General features: G+C 37.2%; 1 protein-coding gene across 2 annotated transcripts in view; it reads right to left on the bottom strand.

Moving 5' to 3' along the window:
* The window catches only part of ZEB2 (zinc finger E-box binding homeobox 2), a 108,770-nt gene that overhangs the window by 16,550 nt on the left and 71,716 nt on the right, over nucleotides 1-20,504 (bottom strand). The window contains exon 3 of one of the 2 annotated variants that reach the window (XM_017895383.1): nucleotides 19,546-19,617. The exons of the other annotated variant lie outside the window; for it this stretch is intronic. Coding sequence (XP_017750872.1) covers nucleotides 19,546-19,617 — 72 coding nt within the window. The remainder of the gene's footprint in view (nucleotides 1-19,545; nucleotides 19,618-20,504) is intronic. 2 annotated transcript variants of the gene reach the window in all.

Raw genomic sequence — 20,504 nt, 5'->3', positions numbered from 1 at the left:
TTCAATTAAATATGCACATTTTATTTTATTTTTTTTCTTCCTGGAATATTAGTCTGTATAAATTACAAAGAATGAAAGAAATTAAAATGTTTTACGTAAAATTTTAAAAGCCAACAATTGTATTCTAAGATCCAAAAACATTAAAGATAATATAAAATTAAGGTTATTTTAATAGTCTATCTGAAATTTCCTTTTCTTTTAAGAAAGGTATATTTAATTTTTCATTGTCCACTAGACTGAACGTCCCTAACCACAGACACATCCTGTTGCTAAATATAAGCTTTTAACCCTTCACCCTCTGAATGTCACAGATAGCCAGGACTATACAATCTGAGACAGATGTAAAAGGAAAGATATTCCTAGACAGATAATAATGCAACTTTGTTAAAAAAAATCACCAGAATGTGGCATTTTATCTTTCCCTATAATTTCAATCTTTAGTTCAGTATTTTAAAGCTGCTGAAAATAAAATTAAGCTCACAACTGATAGAAATAAAATAAAAAGTAACAGAGGGAGTTAAGAAACTGGTGTGTGATTTTGATGTAACTTTAACTCTTGTAATTATGACTCTATTCCTGTGAAATGAATAAGAGTTGTAACTCAATTTTAGCAACTTGTGTCATAAGATTTTGTGTATTTGAAACCTCTAGATGTGTTTCTGAAATAAGTTGTGACTTAGATATCCTAAATAATATTTTTATGCATAACACAAAGTTGGGAGAGTAGCTGTTATATTATTCTTTATTCTAAGTAGGTGAAAAAAGTGCTTTGCTGGTACAATTAATCGTGGAATCCTATTATCATAGTTTTTGAAAGCAGTTAACCTTGGTGCCACTAGATTGTTCACCTTGTCTTCTCTACCATAAACAATATTATAGTATTTGACATAATAATTTTCCTTGGCAACTGTGGCAGGGTGATGCACAAGCAAGCCAGGCAATTTTTTTTTTTTTTTAGCTTTCATCATTATGAACTTGGATTTTTGATAAGGAGAATAGAAAGCGGAACCATCCATTAATTCAACAAGTATTTATTGAATGCCTAGTGTGTGATAGGCATCATGTCATGCTCTGGTGAGCAAAACACAGATCTAGGCTCATCCTTTGGGAAGTCACTAGAGAGAATAATACAACTGATACTATCTCCAAAGTAAACACATCATTACAAACTCAGATAAGTGTTATGAAAGAAAGTTATATGGTGGTATAAAAAAGCAACAGAGGAGCCTGATGGCAGCTAGAAGATCAGGAAGGTCTTAACTGAAGAAGCAAGAAGTTACCTAACTGTAGAAGCTGGAGAACAGCAGCATGTGCAATATGGTGACTGAAACAAGCATGGGACATCTCAGGATGTAAAAAAAAAGGGACAGTGCTGGAGTGCAGAGGGTGAAAGGAGAACCGCGCGATGTAAGGGTGGAGAGTAAGGCGGGAGCCAGACCATGCACCAGGTGCAGCAGAGCTTGTTAAGGATTTGGGTTTTTACTCTAAAAGAAGCAGGAAGCTATTGAAGAGTATTAAGCAAGGAGGATGGTTGGATGAAATTATGATTATTTGCATTTTTAGATGACATCTTTGGCTATAGTATGATAGGGATTGGAGGAAGAGAAAAGTAGGTCCTGGGAATCCAGTTAGGAGGTTCCTGTCCTAGGCCAGGCAAAAGATACCGTTAAGGAATTGATGATGGAGATGAAGGAAGTGGGTGGATTTGAGAAATACCTAAGATATAAAATTCCTCAGATTCATTTGGGAAAGAATCTGGTTTGTCAAGGTGGGAGATGCTAAGATCCCTCCCTCAGGTTTAGACTTTCCAAATTTGATGGATGGTAGGTGACATTCATCAAAGCAAAGAACACTAGAATCCTAAAAAGACTTGAAACTATAAACAAATACATGGGACCAAATAAAAGGAAGTGGGAGAATTACACTTTGTGGACCACTAAACTAAGCACCAGTAATCCTGAATGCTGTGATCTCAAACCTTTCTTTTTTTCCTCTGTAACTTCTAATAAGTTTAACAAGAACAATGGTCTATTCCAAGACTGCATTTCCCTCAAAAATAGATTTGGAATGTACAGTAATGGATTAAGATTTTATACCTTGAAATTTTGCTTAAATCTGTTATTAGCTGGGCTTAATAAAGAATATGGGCTTTAGATAAGATCACTTTCCTCTTGCTGTACACACAATGTCATGGATGCTTTCCAGTGGATACTTATTGGTGGTGACTGTGATGATGTCATTTAACTTGCATCACTGAGGCCCTATGGAGTATGTAGAAACTGTCAACTTGCATAAACTATTTGCTCATTGTTTTGGATCATCAAAATAACATCAGATCTATAAAAAAAATTACTTTTTACTTTTGATAGGAAGAAAAGATAAAAGGGGCAAAATGGTGAAGCCATGATGAATGTCTTTTGAGTAACTTCACTGCTTTTATCAGTGACTGACTTCTTTTTCAGTGCTATGACAGCAGAAAGTAATGTAACAGTTCCTTTCTGAATTCATATCTACTTGAGGGTTGCCAATGGTTTATGTTAAGGGTTAAGACATGGCTTAAGTTTTCTGAGAATATTGTCCTACTTGATGACCTTAGTGTAACCTAGTAAACATAGATGGATGTACATTTAATATCCTAATTTTATCTTGATATTTCAGCAACTATTTGAATGATCTGGCTATCTTTGCATGAATTTTCATTTGCATATGAATGTTTCCATCAGAAATGTAATCATATGCAAATTCAATTGGATTTGCATTAATAGCCTTTTGGCTTAAAAGGGAGGAAAATTCTGATTTTTCTGGATAGGCAAACAAAAGTGCATCTAGATACACTACTGTTGCTTGGAGAGGCAATTCAATTGCTAGATCAAATTTGGCCATGCTAGATTTCTATGTCAAGTGTGATGGGGACAAAAGACATCAAATCATGTGCTCTCTTTAAGGATCCATCTTTGATCATCTTTGTATCCTGGGCATTGAGTATATTGCCTAGAAATTAGTAGGCTCTTAAGGATCATTTATGGGATGAAGGTGGAATAAATTATGTCCTTAACACTAATCTTGGTGTAGAGGTCTTTTAGTAAAAGGAAGCATAAAATAAGATACCTGCAGCTGAGCTAGGGACTTAGACCTAATATTCAGGCAACTGTAGAATAATTATTTGATAAACTGTGTAATAGTGGTCATAAATACTTGCAAGAGTTTGATAGGGCTCAGATAAGTATTCAAAAAGGGTTTTATGAAGAAGATGGCACTCAATCATTTAAATCCATTTGCTCCATCTGGATATTTCTTCATGCTGTATAGATACGCTGTTGTTTATATATCTCATATACCTAGGGTCACTTAAGTGGGCTAGAGTTGAACCTCCCAGAAACTAGGTATCACCAGCATGGATCTAATGTAGTTCTTCCCTGAGGTGCAATAGGTGCTAGTAATATACAGTTTTTCTGCCCAGTACTTCAACATTCACCTTGTCCTAGGAATGGTTCTCCATTTCCCGACTGCCAAGCCTTATGGTACCCAAGGAGCTGCTGTGTTACCACGTGATCCTGCTCCCCTAGCCACAATTGATCTCTGTTGCTCAGGTGAGCCAATCTTAGTCCTCTCTTCTCCAGGCCAACTTGTTGATTGGTCCAGGGTAGCCAATAGATCCAATTAAATTCAATAAATCCCTTCCTTATGATTTTAGGACTTTGTTCCAGAAAAAGCATCAAGGCAGTTTTTTTTTTTTTCTGCCAAGTGACTGTAGCTATAAAATGTAGAATGAAGGAATTGTTATTTTCCATCTAGAAAAAGAAGATTCATGAAGAGAGAGAATAAAGCAGACATACAGAGAAAAAGCAGACAAGATCGCATGTTCTGACAGTTAATTTCTAGCTCTTCTCATTCCTGAGGCTGAGGTGCACCTTGCAGCGGTTCTGTTGACCACCTTCCTTAAATTCTGTGAGCCAAGAAACTTCCTTTTCTTCTTGAAGGTATGTTGTGTTTCAGTCTCTTAAAACTACAGTCACCCTAACAGTTATAATACTAGGACAAATGATGGGATTCAATTTTGGTTACTCTCAGAATTGTTGGGAAGAATGAAGTTTTGATTGTTTCTGAAAGTTTGTATGTTTGTTTTTACAAAGATTATGCAGTAATGTGTACTGGATATAGGAATCAGGTAGAAAAGTAGCAGAAAGGTTGTAGAATTCTTCACTGAATTTTTCTAGTGTAAAATCAACCTCATTTTCCTTCTTTCTGTAATCCTCTTCACTCCCCGGTCTCCTTGGAAGAACTGCCAAAACACACTGACAAAGGATATTTGCATGGTATTTATGATCAAACAATAACAAAAATTCACAAGAAGCCTCAAGTAATTTCTTCCCATACCTTCTCCAGAGATTTTGAATAGTCCTAAAATTTACCCTAATGTCTTGCAAATATCTCTCAACCTTCCCTAAGGTTAGATAACCTTTTCTTTATCCAAAAAAAGAATATCTAGCTTGGACAACAAATCTTGTCTCTATAGAAAGTAAAAGAACTAGCCAGGCATGGTGGTGCGTGCCTGTAGTCCCTGCTACTGGGGAGGCAGAGGTAGCAGAAGTGCTTGAGCTTGGGAGGTTGAGGCTGCAGAGAGCGGTGATCACACCACTGCACTCCAGCCTGAGTGACAGAGTGAGACCCACATCTCAAAACAGAAGAAAAGAATGTTAATTAAAAATATTTCCTCATGACCATGTGTATTTTAATATTCTTTGAGTATTAGGGTGAATTTTCAGGTCCCTTTTTGTCAGGAAAGCCTCAGTTCTCTTGGCAATATGTTGGTCACTCTTACTAACATTGCTTATTAATGACACTTTTATAAATATCTTTATGTCTGTGTTAGATATTGATTTTTTAGACAGATAACAATAAATATCAATATAGACTGGCTTTAAAATTATTGCTTAAAAATCAAGCAATGTTAACAGAACTCTAAATAAAAGAGAAATATTGGTCCCCAAATTAGTCAGCCCCCATAATCAAGTTGCTTTAGAATACTTTCTCAAAGATACTTAAAAGTGGGCTTTGCTTAGTGTTTACAGGTAGTGAAATATAGACTGGGTACTTATTCTTTATCATTTTCTGTTTCCCTTTGGTATTTATTTTCTTTATTTGTAACAAGCCTGTGTTCACATTGGAAGACAGGTACTCCATTATCACTGGTTTAGTGTCCTGCATGCTTTTGATTTTCATAAAAAATTGAAAAAAATTGAATATTATGTTAAGCCATTTAAGTAAACATCAAAATGAATAAATAATTCTTTTTCAAAAGAAAGTATCTTGGAAGGTACAGAGGAGCTGCAGCAAGTATACGTAAAAAACTGAGTAGAATCATCCATCCATCACCGTTTTTTAGTAACTGTTTGTTGAGTGCCTACTAGTGCCAGTGTTCTTGGAAATTAGGACTTGAGTGGTTAATTTTTTTCCTACTTCTGTGATTCACCCATTTGGAGATATATACACATAATGGTTGTGACTCTGCAATATACAGACATGTAAATATATATATGTATAATAGGGCATCTCATATATACACACACACACACTTCCCCAGTGTAATGTAATGTATGTAACGTAAATTATGTATTTATCATGTAATCTGGCTTTTGCTCACTTCACTATGAAAGGCAAAGGGACCTGAAGAAGCAATTACAAATCTAGGGAACTGTATTTATCATCTTTTGAAAACAGTCTTTTGTTGACATCTCAGATGAGAAGAAAACACAGAAAATTATTTTGAATGTAGTCATTTGTATTGAGTTTGTTAGTTTAAGGAAGCACATATTCGGCATTTGTTGAGGTCTATAGATTCTCATGGCTGCTTTGTTTAAGTTGACTAATTAATAAATGTAAGCTTTTCATCATTAAAACTGCATGTATGCATTTTTGCAGAAGGCTTCCAAAAGACATGTTGGCACTAGATACCTAAAAACAACCGTGAGGGAAGAGGATGATCTTTTTATCATTACACAGCTACATGGGCGGCCTCACAGAGCCTCCAACTGGTACAGAGGCATGGATAAAGCCAGGTCGTCAAGAGCAACAGAAAAGTTTTCTGCTTTTCCTAGGAATTAGTACAGCATCTTGGCTGCTCCCTCCACCCCTGCTCTGAACATGGCTTTCTCCAGGGAACGCATGTTCAGATGCCAATGAGAGTTTCTCATGTAAGAGAGCTTCACGAGAGCGAGGTGAAGAGTGGACAAGGAATGGGAATCTGTAGTAGTCTGTAGTATCAAATATCTCCCTAAACAGCAGGAGATCTTACATTAGGGAATTTTGAATATCAAGATGTAGAGACTGCTAACACTCAGACAATTTTGATTGCTGTGTATTGGCACAGAATGATAGAGTCCATTACTTTCAAAAAAATTCCCAAGATAGACAATATGCACTTGTCTTTCACATTACTGTCTAACCGAAACATTTGGAATTGGTATATTACCAAAAAGACAGACTAGTTTATTATATTTTACAGGAGTTGATGAAGTAAGGTGATTTTGCCCGCAATTCAATGCTCTTTTCTTATGTTTTATGTAAAGACACGTGAAACCTAAGAAAGCTCAGGACAGTCAGTGATTTTCAAAAGTCAGTTGCATCCGTATTATCTGGGAGCTTGCTTGAAATGCAAATTATTGGGGCCCATCCAAACCTATGGAACCAGCAATCTGTGTTTTAACAAGTCTTTCAGGAAATTCTGACCCTTGTCCAATTTAAGAACTCTACAAATTCAGTCCTCTGCCTCGCATGGCTAAATGAGACATTCATAACATGATTTTGGAGAGAAGCACAAGCACAATCAGTCCCATATTATTATTATTAGGTAGCTTTCCTGACTATCTCAGCCTGAGTCCACATAGACTTCCTTCTTCACTTACTGAATGTCATTTGTGTGTCTCAATCATTGAATTGATCACATCCCATTGTAATCTTTCTCTTACGTGTCTGTGAGCTGATAAAGGAATGAACCATATGTTATTCAGCTTTGTGTCACCAGCACCTAGCGTAGTGCCTGGGTCACAGTTATTATGCAATAACTGAATGATTAGGCAAGGCTCAGGATCCTTGGACTCCTCATTTTGGCTCAGTTAGTTCATGTTTTTGAATTTCAATTTCCTCATCTGTAAAATGAGCCAGGGTGTGCTTTCCAGGGTATCCTCAAAGTTCCAGAATTCCGTAATTTCAATTAATTAATTACCTTAATCAATTTGCTTTTTCTTTACTGGCTAGGCCTAGAGAATTTTATCTATCTTCTTTTCAATTAAAAACTCAAAACAACACAGCTTTCTGATGGGGAAATCAAACATACAGATTAAGAGAAAATATTTTGGAGGTGCCTGGAAACCCCAGACACATCACAAGCAAAACAGTGCTTATTAAATATTTGTTGAATGAATGAAGTAGGCACTCAAGAAGCTTGAAATATCAGTTATTTCTTGTGGGAACACTTGCTGTGAAGTGAAGATAGCTGCTCCTAATCGCAAACAAAGCTAATAAAACCACAGCATTCATTAGCCAGGAAGTGAACAGGCTCTTCTCGGCGTTTGCTGATTATAGTCTGAAAATCATCCCCCGTCTCACCTGCCAAGCACTACTTCTATTTTTCTCTCCTCTGAACCTATCTCTTTCTCCACCTTATTTTTAAAAACTCAATGTATGAAATTAACTAAGAAATTAAAAAATAATGACTTCCATGACAGATATCTGACTGGCGGACAAAACTCTTCCAACCTATAAAAATGTGACAGATACAACCAAGAAGAGTATGACATGCTTTATAATAGTATGATTCCCTCTTTGTTAAGTATTTAGGTACTAATTGAATTATCTGATAAACTGATTTTGTACAATTGATTAACACTATATATCCACTCAACTCTTGCAGAGAAATATGTTATAATCAAACTTGTATCGCTTCTGTTACTCATATAAGAAAGTTAACTAATTTAAAAGTTTTAATTTAAGCTCCATGTAAGAGGAATAGGAGAAATTGAGAGTTATTAAACCAAGAGGATAATGAAGGTAAAAAAAATGTTCTTATTCTTTCCCCCACTTTCCCCTATGCTAACGATGCGATGCACAGAATTGATGGTTAAAGAGGCTTAATTGCTGGCTAGGCTGCCAACCTTATACTAATATTACCAGTTTAGGAGAGTTACACCTGGCACCACTGTATTTCTTGGTCAGGCAAGGTTTTCAGTCTAGATCTGGATCTTTACTTGGGGTTCAGTTGCTCTGGAGACACCCAAAGAAGGATCCTATAAACTTAGACTTAACTGGCATTTCTATTCAATACTTGAAGCAGTGCCTCTTTGATCCCACCACTTCCCATCCCGGCTTATACTCTGCTATTCTTCTCATGTATTTTGTGAGATATGAACAAGACTGGCTACATGGTTGGTGGGGCCCAGTGTAAAATGAAAATGTAGGGCCCTTCATTCAAAAATTGTTAAGAGCTTCAAGACAGCAACTGCAGAGCCAACCAAGCAGCTCTTACCAGTGCTGCGTCCTGTGTGACTGTGCAGGTCCCAGACCCAGGAAGCTGGCCCTGTGTATGTTATTGTGAGGCAGGGCCCCCGAGAGCCTCCCATCCCATGACAGCTAGTGTGGTCCAGTATTTTTTTTTTCTTCATGCTTCCAGTAAAATTTCATTAGAAGAAAGGGCAGGGTGGGGTGGAGTCCAACATTTCTAGCCTAATTTCCTCATTTAACAGATGTTACAACTAAGGTACAGTGAGGTTAGTGATTCATACAAAGTTGCACAAGTACTTTCTGGAAGAGCTGTATGTAGGATTTATGTATCCTGACTCTTCACCCACTGCTCTTTCTACTGCACCATAATGACTCAACATGAGAGAGAGAGAGAGAGAAGAAAAGAGAGAACCTCATCTTTTTAGTTTTTCATCATGCCTGACTTGATACCATTTGAATAGGCCCTACATACTGAAACGATCACAATGACATTATAAGCAATTCTAAATAGCCACATTATTACACCATACAATTAATATGGGGGAAAGTCAGTTAAAATGCCCACTTCAGTGTGTGTCTGTGTGTGTGTTTGTATGCGTATGTATAAAATTTTTACTTTTTTTCTCTTTCTTTTTTTTTAATGTCCCTACTCCTCTGAATCCTAAACACTTGTTTTATTCTTACATCTCTTTTTTTTTACTGGGTAATCCAGAGCTCGGTCTAGTGGAGCAAAAAGACCACATAAAAGTTCTTCAGGGGCCGGGCGCAGTGGCTCACGCCTGTAATCCCAGCACTTTGGGGAGGCTGAGGCGGTGGATCACGGAGATCAGGAGATCGAGACCATCCCTGGCTAACACGGCGAAACCCCGTCTCACTAAAAATTACAAAAAATTTACCCGGGCGTGTGGTGGACCTTGTCTGGTCCCAAACTACTCGGGAGGCTTGAGGCAGGGAGAAATGGGTGAACCCGGGGGCGGGGCTTGCAGTGGCCAGATCAGGCACTGCACTCCAGCCCGGTGACGCAGCAAGGACTGCCGTCTCAAAAAAAAAAAAAAAAAAGTTCTTCAAATCTCTGTTCAAGATCGCTTATTTAAAATTCCATTTAATTATTTAAGGATTGATTTCTAATTGGGGACTGTTTCTAATTTGTCAATCAAAGCTTCTAAAGGCACTCAATAAAGAATAACTTCCATAGCACCTTGCAAAGGTGAATTTATTAGGGTATTATTGTCAACATCTGTTAAAAGTAGAAGTATTAGTTATAGTTAGCAGATATGTAGATATTTTGTGTATGGTAAACAAGAAATGCCTCAACTAACTGGACTAGAAACCAAAAAAGAACTTTATTCCCAGTTCATTTTGCTTTCCATTTCACATATTACTTGTTATTCTCCCATGCTAATGATATCCTGCGCTACCATGTGTTCCACTTCTTCAGACTATAAGAAAACTGGTCATCCCCCTGATAATAACCCATCCCTTACAGACTTCTCAAAGGCCATTCCTGCTTTTCATCTTTGTTATACTCACAGAATAAAGAAGAAGGGTCAACAAACTCCTTAATTCTACGCTACTGCTTCCAATCATGTTCCTTTTCGTGCCAACTCACTCATCATTATTTGTTTGTTTATTTATTACATAATTTCAAACAAATACCCTGGTTATGAACCATTAACACCTGTTATAAACGCTTGTATAAATCTCTCTGAGATGATTATGGATAAGAGCAAACCTTAACCTCTAACCCTCAAATAGCTTCCACTCTGTAGCTGTAATCTTGTTTTGAAGTCGGAAGTCACACATTTTCACTATTCATGTTTTAGGACATGGCCTGTATAGTGATAACAATAATGGACGCCTGTCCATGGATTCATTTTCCCCCCCAGGATGCCATTGGCATTCTTAGGAAACTTCATCACTTAATAGGTAGCCATGCACAAACCTGGCTTCATAGATGCCTAGGCTTTCTCTCGTCCAGCTCAATGGACGGCCACCACTTGCTCCTGGGACAAGAACCAGAACCAGAACCAGAACCGTTAAATTTCATTCTCTGATTTCTGACTTCTCCCCTTCCCTAATCATTCCGAGTTCCTCCATTCCCGTGAAACACGTACTTAATGTGACAAGTCAGCCCTGAAAAGTTCCCTAGGTCCATTTTACCCCTTCTGATTTTATCTACCCAGTTCACCTTGGAACTGAAACCCTCATCTTCATCCTTTCCCTTCACTTGTGTCATTCTGCACCCTGCCTGATACTAAGATCCAGTACAATTTTGGAGTATCAAACGTATCTAAAAAATCTTCAATAGGCCGGGCGCGGGGTGCTCAAGCCTGTAATTCCAGCACTTTGGAGGCCAAGTACGGGGCGGATCGACGAGGTCAGGAGATCCGAGACCATCCTGGCTAACACGGTGAAACCCGTCTCTACTAAAAATACAAAAATACTAGGCCGGGCGAGGTGGCAGTGCGCCGTAGCCCATACTCGGGAGGGCTGAGCAGGAGAATGGCCGTGAACCCGGGAGGCGGAGCTTGCAGTGAGCTGAGATCGGCCATGCACTCCAGCCTGGCGGACAGGAGCGAGACTCCGTCTCAAAAAAAAAAAAAAAAAAAAATATAAAAAAAAAAAAAAAATCTTAAATAATAGTATAGTCTTGTTGCAGACTATGTTTTCAAAATGGGATATTCCTTCCTAATAATTGAATCTCCATGCACTGTGCACAACAATTACTCTACATGTCCACGTCTCAAGATTCCAACCCTATTCCTATTCCCTTACTGCTGACTGATGGGCTCTTTTTCCTACTGACTTCAAAGAGTGCAACCCATACAGTGTGTATTCCTTGGATCACTTTAAATTGACTACATTCTCTCCTATCATCATTCTGTCTTCTTCTTCTGATCTTACAGCTAAAAAATAAACATCATGTGGCTATCATCTAAAGTTATTTTAACTCGTTTGATAACCCACTCCATCTTTCACCCAATCTCCTTTTACATTTCAGCCTTTCTCTCTTGTGCAAGTAGGCATGCCCAGCAAGTCTTTGTCCTGAAGAAACTCTTCCCTGAAATTTGCAATTTCTTTAAGGCACCTCTCTTGTCCTGTCTCCAATATTTGACCCTACACTGTTAGAAACCCTCTACAATACTGAACACTTTGCATTTGAACTTATATAGCTTTGCTGTATTTCACATAAAACATCTTAATCCAGATATTATAATCAATAATAATGGCTAGAAATGATAGAGAATTTATTATGTGCTAACGTTGTACTAAATGTTTTACACACATTTCCTATTCATCTACCACTGTTTTATTCACCCAGTTGAATGCAGGTCCTTATTGAGAGTGACTATTCTTTTCTCATTGTATCTTTCATGATGACTAATAAAATTCCTTGCACTTGGTAGGGTCTCAATAAGTGACCACTGAGTTGAACAACTAATGAGGCTACAATTATTTATTTGTAAATTTTCTCTCCTTGTCATTATGATGTTTGTTTATCGACACCATAACATTTTATGTTCTTTAGTGGCAGGAACTCACCCTTCTATTTCCTTAAAGTTTCTCAAGCCTCAGTTCAAATTCTACAAACCACAAACACTCTGAATGTATGTATTTTAGTGGTTGTTAACAATGGGCAAATGTTTTGTTTTTTGTTTATTGGTTGTTATCCAGGGTAAGAAGAAAAAGAATATACGATTTTTCTCCACTTCCATGAGAACAGCTTTTTAGATTCCCCATATGAGTGAGGTCAAGTGGTATTTGTGTTTCTGTGCCTGGCTTATTTCACTTAGCATAATGTCCTCCACATTTATCCATGTTACTGCAAATGACATGATTTCATTCTGTTTATGGCTGAATAGTATTCCATTGGGTATATATACCACTCCTATCCATTCATCTGTTGATGGACATTTAGGTTGATTCCAGAGGATGAGGAGGGTAGGGGGAAGGGTGAACAGTGAGAGATTTGTCAATGGGTACAAAACTACAGTTAGATAGGAGAAATAGTTATGTTGGTCCATTATATGACTGAAGCTCACAAAAATGTAGTGCATATTTCGAAATAGCTAGAAGAGGGGTTCTCGAATGTCCTTATCACAAAGAAATGATAAATGCTTAAGGAGATGGATATGCTAATTACCTTGATTTGATCATTAAACAATGTATACGTGTATCAAAACATCATGTTGCACCCCACAAATATTAATATGTAGAATTGTTATGTGTCAAAAAAATTTTTAAAAAGAATATGATTCCTGATGTAAGTCAGTTGTCAAAGAAAGGAAAAGTCTGACGACTTTCATCATTATTATACAGAATCATTATAAATACTACTAAATCCTCCTCTTAGACAGTTAAAGAAGGGATGCTAAATAAAAATGAAATCAGATATAAAACGAAACTAGTTCTTAACCTTCATATTTTAACCTCAAATGCCAGAGTACTGAAAATAATGTGTCCTACAACTTGTCTGTGTAGTTTTCCAGAATGTCAAAAGAACTTAAATGTCAAAGGCTCTCAAAATTGGTTAGCCCTTTCATTACAAATTTGTTAAATATTGTATTTTTGTTTCCTAGAGAAGAAGTTAAGGAGGAACCAGTGTGAATGGAGAATACAGTTTACAATGTATTCATATCTTAATGAACAAAAACAGTTTGAAGTTGGCCAGGAGTTGTGGCTCATGCCTGTAATCCCAGCACTTTGGGAGGCTGAGGTGGGCGGATCACCTGAGGTCAGGAGTTCAAGATCAGCCTGGTCAAAATGACGAAACCCCGTCTCTACTAAAAATACAAAAATTAGCTGGGAGTGGTGGCATGTGCCTGTAATCCCAGGTACTCAGGAGGCGAGGCAGGAAAATTGCTCGAACCCAGGAGACAGAAGTTGCAGTGAGCCGAGATCGTGCCATTGCACTCCAGCCTGGGCAACAAGAGCGAGACTTCATCTCAAAACGAAACAAAACAAAAAACACCTGACAAAACAGGGTGAGCATCTAGTCTATGTTAGTTGTTGTACTGGGTGCTTTAAAAATGGCATGCCATGAGAATGATACAATGGACTTTGGGGAAATGGTGGGAGGGTGATGAGGGATAAAAAAAAAAACTACATGTCAGCACGGTGTACACTGCTTGGGTGATGGGTGTACCGAAATCTCAGAAATCACTACTTAAAGAGCTTATTCATGTAACCAAACATCACCTGTTCCCCAAAACCTATTGAAATAAAAAAAGAAACAGAAAGAAAATAAAAATACAGTTAAAACATAAATAAATAAAAGTGACATATTATTTAATCCCCACAGTGAGGCCTTGTACTTAAGGAATCATGATTTCCACTTTACCGATGTAGAAATGAAGGCTTATTAATAACGTACTCAAGTTAATGTAACTAGTAATTGGTAGAGATAAAATTCAAGTATAGGTTATTGGTGTCTAGCATCTGGAGTCTTCCAAAACAATTGCCTCTCATATGTAAAATAATTTATGTATTATTCTTAGAATACTGGAGACGAGTTTAATGACTATATCAGAATGCATACAGGTAGTTCTTAAACAAGAATTTTATTGTGTTGTGTAAGATTAAGAACTGACGCCTAAATTGACCTTGCCCAGTTTCTGGATATAAGGTACTTTTTCCCCCCTCTTAGCAAAGGAAGCACAGATGCAGGTGGTTATTAATAGCCCTTTATAACTAGAGGTACTAGGTTGTCTGAGTAAACGTAACTTTCACACATTAAAAGAGGAAACATCAGGGCCCTGTTTGGATCTTGATACGCACGTGGAACTGCATTAATGCTAATGATCACCATGCACCTAAGACAGCTCTTTGTTACTACCAGCACGTAGGCAAACTCACGTTTATAATGCTTCCAGGTTTTTCCATTTCTCTACTCTTCTTAGAAAATAGTTTTTTCACACACTCTTAAAAATTTTACCTAATAATTTCATTTTGAATTTAAATCCTATTAATATCTGAAAGTTGTAGGGTTCTTTGTTAAAAGGTAGTCTTTATCTTACATGTGAAAGCATTACAATTTTCTTTCTTTTTTTAAAAAAACATTAAAACAGGTGAACTTATGCAATGCGGAAAGTTATTAATAAAAATCCAGGTTTGCGTTGTTTTATGTGTTACAGATCAATTTTGCCATTCAGTTAATCTAACTTTGTTGTAAAAAAAAAAATGTAGTGATACTCTAGGCTATTCTTCTTTGCCTTTAACAAGGCAAAATCCTTCAGGGGCTTAGATCCTGGTTTCACTCTCTAAAGATACTGACTTAGTCACCTCCACAGAGAATGTTTTCCCTACTGTGGCTTCCTTTATCAGAATCCATTTCTTCTCCACCAAATATTCATTCATTGACTCATTCATTCATTTCACCAGTCGTAATATCTACCATGTATGCTCCCTGCTATAACTGGGCTTGTTGAGGCAAAATGGAATAGCCCTTTCCTTAGGACAAATTTTTTTTAGTCACTTACTAATATCAACATATATATTCTTATTATTACTATTTTTGAGATAGGGTCTTGCTCTATTACTACTTTTGAGATACGGTCTTGCTCTGTCACCCAGGCTGGAGTGCAGTGGATTATGGCTCACTGCAGCCTCCAACTCCTGGACTGAAGCCGGACCACCACACCTGGCTTCATTATTTATTTGATTACCTCAGTAATTATTTATTTAATTACTGGCTACAGAACAAGGTCAGCCAATGAGGTAGATACCAGGATGATCCACCCTCATTTTCAAGCTGAAGAAACCTCTTGTCTTCATGAAATTGACTCCATGAAATAAGGGCAAACAATATAAAGAGGAACAATTAAACATACTGAAGTTAGCGGTGTACACCTTAGGGTTGTGAGATTTCAGAAAAGGAAGAGATTGCTGTCGTTTGGGGTGTTCAAGGCTGACCACATCAAGTCCAATGTGACCTGGACTTGAAGAACAGAAGGATGGGGAGAATTTGAATGACTGGAAGAAAGGAGCTGGGGGATTAGGGTCTGAAGGGATAGCATGGGCAGAGATTCAGAGGTTGGTATAAATGTGGTTCTTTTTTGTTATCACCTAGGGATTTGGTCTGACAAGAATGGAGCGCCGTTGGTATACAATGGATGGCACTTATTATCGGACTGAAGAATGTCCTGTAGGTGCTAAGGGGCAATTCAGGATTCTAAGAAGGGAATTTGGTCATTGAGGAAACTATTAAGGAAAAGATGTGGGCTGACTAAATAGAGGAGGACATGAGAGCCAGAGAACAGTCAAATGTAACTAAGGCTTTCAAGTTTGGATGAGTGGAATAATGGAGAGATGAAAATGTCTGGTTGGTTACTTCAGGCCAGGGGTCAAAATATGTCAACCTAAAATACAAAAGGGAAGTCCAAGTGCTGTTTCTCTCCCATTCACTGGCTCATTTCTTCAGACACTTTGTGACGGAGACCATTCCAGGATCCATGGCAATAAAGCAGCCCAAACCCCACAGGTTCATTGGAGGAAGACATTCTAGTGTAGGATGGCTAGAGAAGACGTTCAGCCAATAGCAGGATCTTGATGAGTAGGACTTGGGAGCAGAGGAAGATGATCTTTTAGATGGAATTTCAACAAGAAAAGATGTATTATTTCTAAAACCATATGTATTTAGCATTCAAAGAGATGCCAGGGAGAAGAAGTGGTAAGCTTGTAGCTAGGAAGACTGATATGTACTTATTCTCTAAAAGGGCAGAGTTGTAAGCTGAAGATCACTAGTAAATTTCTAATTAACTAAGTCCAGTGTATTTATTCAGCTTTCTTTCAAGGGTAGTTATTTGAAGCTTTTAACTGAGTTCTCACCTTTACGAAATTCTCTTTCTTTGCTTCTGAATGTTTAATTTTTTTCTCTTGTGTCATAATCTTTTTTTTTTTTTTTAAAAAGAAAAACTTCGTTGATTTTCCTCCCCACCCACCAGGAGCCCTGGCCTCAGCTTTCTACTTGCTTCAACAAATACACTCATTCGTAAATCTCATAGTTCTATATGATCTCGAACATGATCTGAGTATATTTGCGTAAGTCTCAATCTCTGTCTCCAGCCCTGACTTCTTGGGTTTCAATTCCTCATTTCCAAAGGACATTCCCATATTCCCATATCTATATATCTTTTATATGAAAATACTTATGTCTAAAGGCTGGTTCAAGATCTTCTCAAAATTAGATCCTTCTTCTGTAAATCTAGAAATAGCAAGTACTGCTATATTCTAAACATGCAGATCTGGAATTCTGAAGCCATTTTGCCTCCATCATTCAGAGAATCAATTGATTGTTAAGAAGTCAGGTTGCTAATTTCATCACTGTCTCCACCTTGGGACACGATTTTTATCACTTCACACCTGGATAACTACAATGACTTCCAGTTGTTCTCTCAGAGTCTAGTTTTCACCCACAGAAATCATGGTAGCATAACATGACCCAGACTTTTCTGTCTGGTGCTTTATATTCTCCACCATCTGGCTTTAACTTAAATGTCCAGCTTTATTTCCCAGAAATTGCCTCCTAGGACTCTCTGATTCAGCCAAAACCCTTTACTCACTATCCTCTGAATAGATGTCACACTTTCCCTTCTTGGCTCACAGACTCCTCTTCAATTAGAAAGCCCTTCCTCACTCCTCCATGACTATTGAAAATGTATTCAGTTCGAATTCTACCTCCTTCACAAAACCTGATGTGAATGCCCATTCCATAGACTCTCTCTCATTTCTGTAATTCAAATAATTATGGGCCAGGCGCAGTGGCACATGCCTGTAATCTCAGTATTTTGGGAGGCTAAGGTGGGAGGATCACATGAGGTCATGGGTTTGAGACCAGCCTGGCCAACAGGGTGAAACCCCGTCTCTACTATAAATTCAAAAATTAGCCAGGCATGGTGGTGTGTGCCTGAAATCCCAGCTACTAGGGAGGCTGAGGCAGGAGAATCGCTTTAACCTGGGAGAGGTTGTAGTGAGCCGAGATTGCACCACTGCACTCAGGCCTGGGTGACAAAATTTGAGACTCTGTCTCAAACAAAACAAAACAAATCAGAACAAAACAACAAAAAACTAAATAATTATGGCTCCTACCATTTGTTGCAGGTTTATCACATATTTTCACTTATTCGTCATCATTATTTTATCAGGTGTATTACTCTCATCTTTCAAATTAAATGATAACCATGTTTTAGTCTTTCTGACCCATCTTCCTCCTCATATGCACACAAGAGTGACTGTATAGAATACACTCAATGAATACTTATTGATTTATTTATTGACTGAATACATGTGAACTACAAGGTACAGCAGGTATTATGAGAAAAAAGGGAGTTTTAAAGCCTGGTGAAAAGACATTCAAGATTGACTTTTAAACCTTCTGAATGGAAGCAATTTTTATTAACTTCACTTTAAACTCTAGGTGTATACAACAACTAGTAAATTGTTACTTTGTGGGTAAATTTTCTTTTGTGACACTTTAAGTGCGTATAAGGGTAATAAAAATCAGCTTTTATTTATGCTGGAGGCCGAAATTTAACATTTATCTTTAAAAGGAACTCGAAGCCATTTTTGATCCCGTGAGTTGGGACATTATAGAAAGTATCTAATTCATGATATCGCTTTATTACTATGTTTTAATATGAAGTTATTTTATCTTGTTTCTATTTTTTACATGGTGATAATACCCATGCAACATAAAATATTAAAACTAGAAGTATTCTTATCAAGAAACTAGTTTAATCTACTCTTTTTTTTTTGCAGTTGTGGGAACTGAGTTCCAAAGAGGAAAACTGGCTTGCCCAAGGTTACAATCTTGTCATTGTCAGGGCTGGGTGTAAAAATTAGGCTTATTGGGGCTTGATTCTACACTTTTTCTAGAATCATATATTGTACAGTTTTATTTTATACCTTAAATTGACAGTATTCGAATGAATAGAATGACAACAGGTTTTTATTATTTCTCTTATTTTATACCCAGGAAAGTGAATTCATGCTTTCAAGTCATTAATAAGCACATTTCAAACAGAAACACAACATGAGCAGTTTATTATGGCATGTATCAACATAAGGGTGATATAAAGATTATCTTCGTTTTTTACATTTCATAAAACTTCAAGCTTTTTTTTTCATGGATGAGTTGAGTAGAAGTAGTTATGTGTTTTTTTTGTTTTGTTTTATTTTGGAAGATAATTTTATAGTGGACACTATGCAATATTTGTGATGGTAGTGTAGAGGACTGTTGGAAACATCGCCGTCCCCACCCCTCCACGAAAAAAAAAATAGTCTTATCTAGGAAAAGAGAGATAAACATGTAAATTTGTGTTGGTGATGTAAGAATGTGAGAGAAGATGCCATTCAGTGTTTGGGAAAAAACATGGAATATCACAGTTGTCCTGAAACTCCATTCTATTGCAGTAGCAGAATAAAACAAAACGCCGCTCACTATCTTCCCACCGTAATTTTTTAGCTTCATTAAAAATAAGTAAACTTGTCAATTCTTCTCTAAAACTGCCTGGAAAAAATTATTTAGAAGGGCTCAAGGATGCAGAGAATTACAAGTAAAGAAAGGATTTAAAGGAACTCAGATGATTAATTATTGAGAGAAATGTTCATGGAAATTTGTCTTTTTGAAAAAAACATTTTACAGTCTAAATTACACCATATTGTTTGAATTCTCAATGACTAATATCAAGCTGTGGCTAGCAGAGGCATATCATATCCTAATTTTAAAATAATTTTTTGCAGTCTTTTAAAATAAAAGTTACTACTCGAGATTCACCCAACTCATGCACTGAAAGGATCCATTCATAGAGTTCAGTATTCTTGAACATCACAAGTAAATTAGGGGTGTGAGAATGAAAGATACACTTGCTTAGTAAAATACCAAAATGTAGAAAATTTTGATTTGAAACAAAACCAGAGACCTGTAAAGTCTGACTTACTTGTTAAGTCATGGAGATACAAATGGATGGGTCAGTGTTTCTTTCTCTGCCTCACTAAACCCACATGACTCAGGACAAATGTGATCTGAGCGTGGCCAACATAACTCACCTGTACCATTGTTAATTGTGGTCTGGATCGTGGCTTCTGGCCCCATAGTGTCATAGTCTTCCTTCATTTCTTCTGTGGGGGAAAGTTATCTTTAGCATTTGAGAATTGTAGAAAGGCTTACTATACTAAGCATGCCAAGCACAGGAACAAGGAAGATTCTTTTAAAGGAAGCAGAGAAAAGGCTTGTTGTAAACCTCTAAACAATAGCTTTGTTCAGGCAATTGAATGAATCCAATAGTGCTAGCTGCACAAGAACTTATTTACTTTAAGCATTACTGCAAGCTGTGAAAAACAGAAGTGCTTATTTGGAGCAAACGAAGGGCTTTTCTTCTGGTGGCAGTTCTAGTGACAAACGGGGGAAAGATATTATTTTTTCAATAAGAGTCAAAAGCAACTAAGTATTTGTACTCATGAAGAGGCATGCTGGCTGCTATGCCTCTGGAAACTATGGATGCTTAGTGGCAAGTCAGAATTTCACATTTTGTTTTCATGCTTTTCTTTCCCCTTGGGGGGACTATAATGGTGCTGATCTATGCAAGCATACTTTTTGAAAACCTAATTCTACATATCAAAACTGGGAATGCCCAGTTTGTACAACAAATATCCCAGAGGTGACAACAATACCTGTTTCATGCTTGATATAAACTTCTAAAACATACCTGCCTTATTCCTATCCTCACCACTCCATAAATGTCTTCTCCTCATCATCATTTATGCCCCAGTAGGTAATCATAATCATTTTCTGGGGAAACAGCTCAGTGTTCTGATGAAGGTGACTATATATATAATGTTGAAGTTAAAAATTTGTGAACAATTAAAGGTCACTATCAAAAATTGCAGTATTTTAAAATAAGGGAGAATTTGAAAAATAGGGGCACTCTCAAATTTTCTGCTTACCAGATTGTAGAGGACGTAGGAGGACAGAGCGGGATAGCTGACAGTTAAAAATCTCTTACGTA

The sequence above is a fragment of the Rhinopithecus bieti genome, unplaced genomic scaffold, assembly GCF_001698545.2.
Source record: "Rhinopithecus bieti isolate Rb0 unplaced genomic scaffold, ASM169854v2 scaffold_26061, whole genome shotgun sequence".
In the NCBI taxonomy this organism is placed as follows: domain Eukaryota; kingdom Metazoa; phylum Chordata; class Mammalia; order Primates; family Cercopithecidae; genus Rhinopithecus; species Rhinopithecus bieti.
This window is presented reverse-complemented; position numbering and strand designations above follow the sequence as displayed.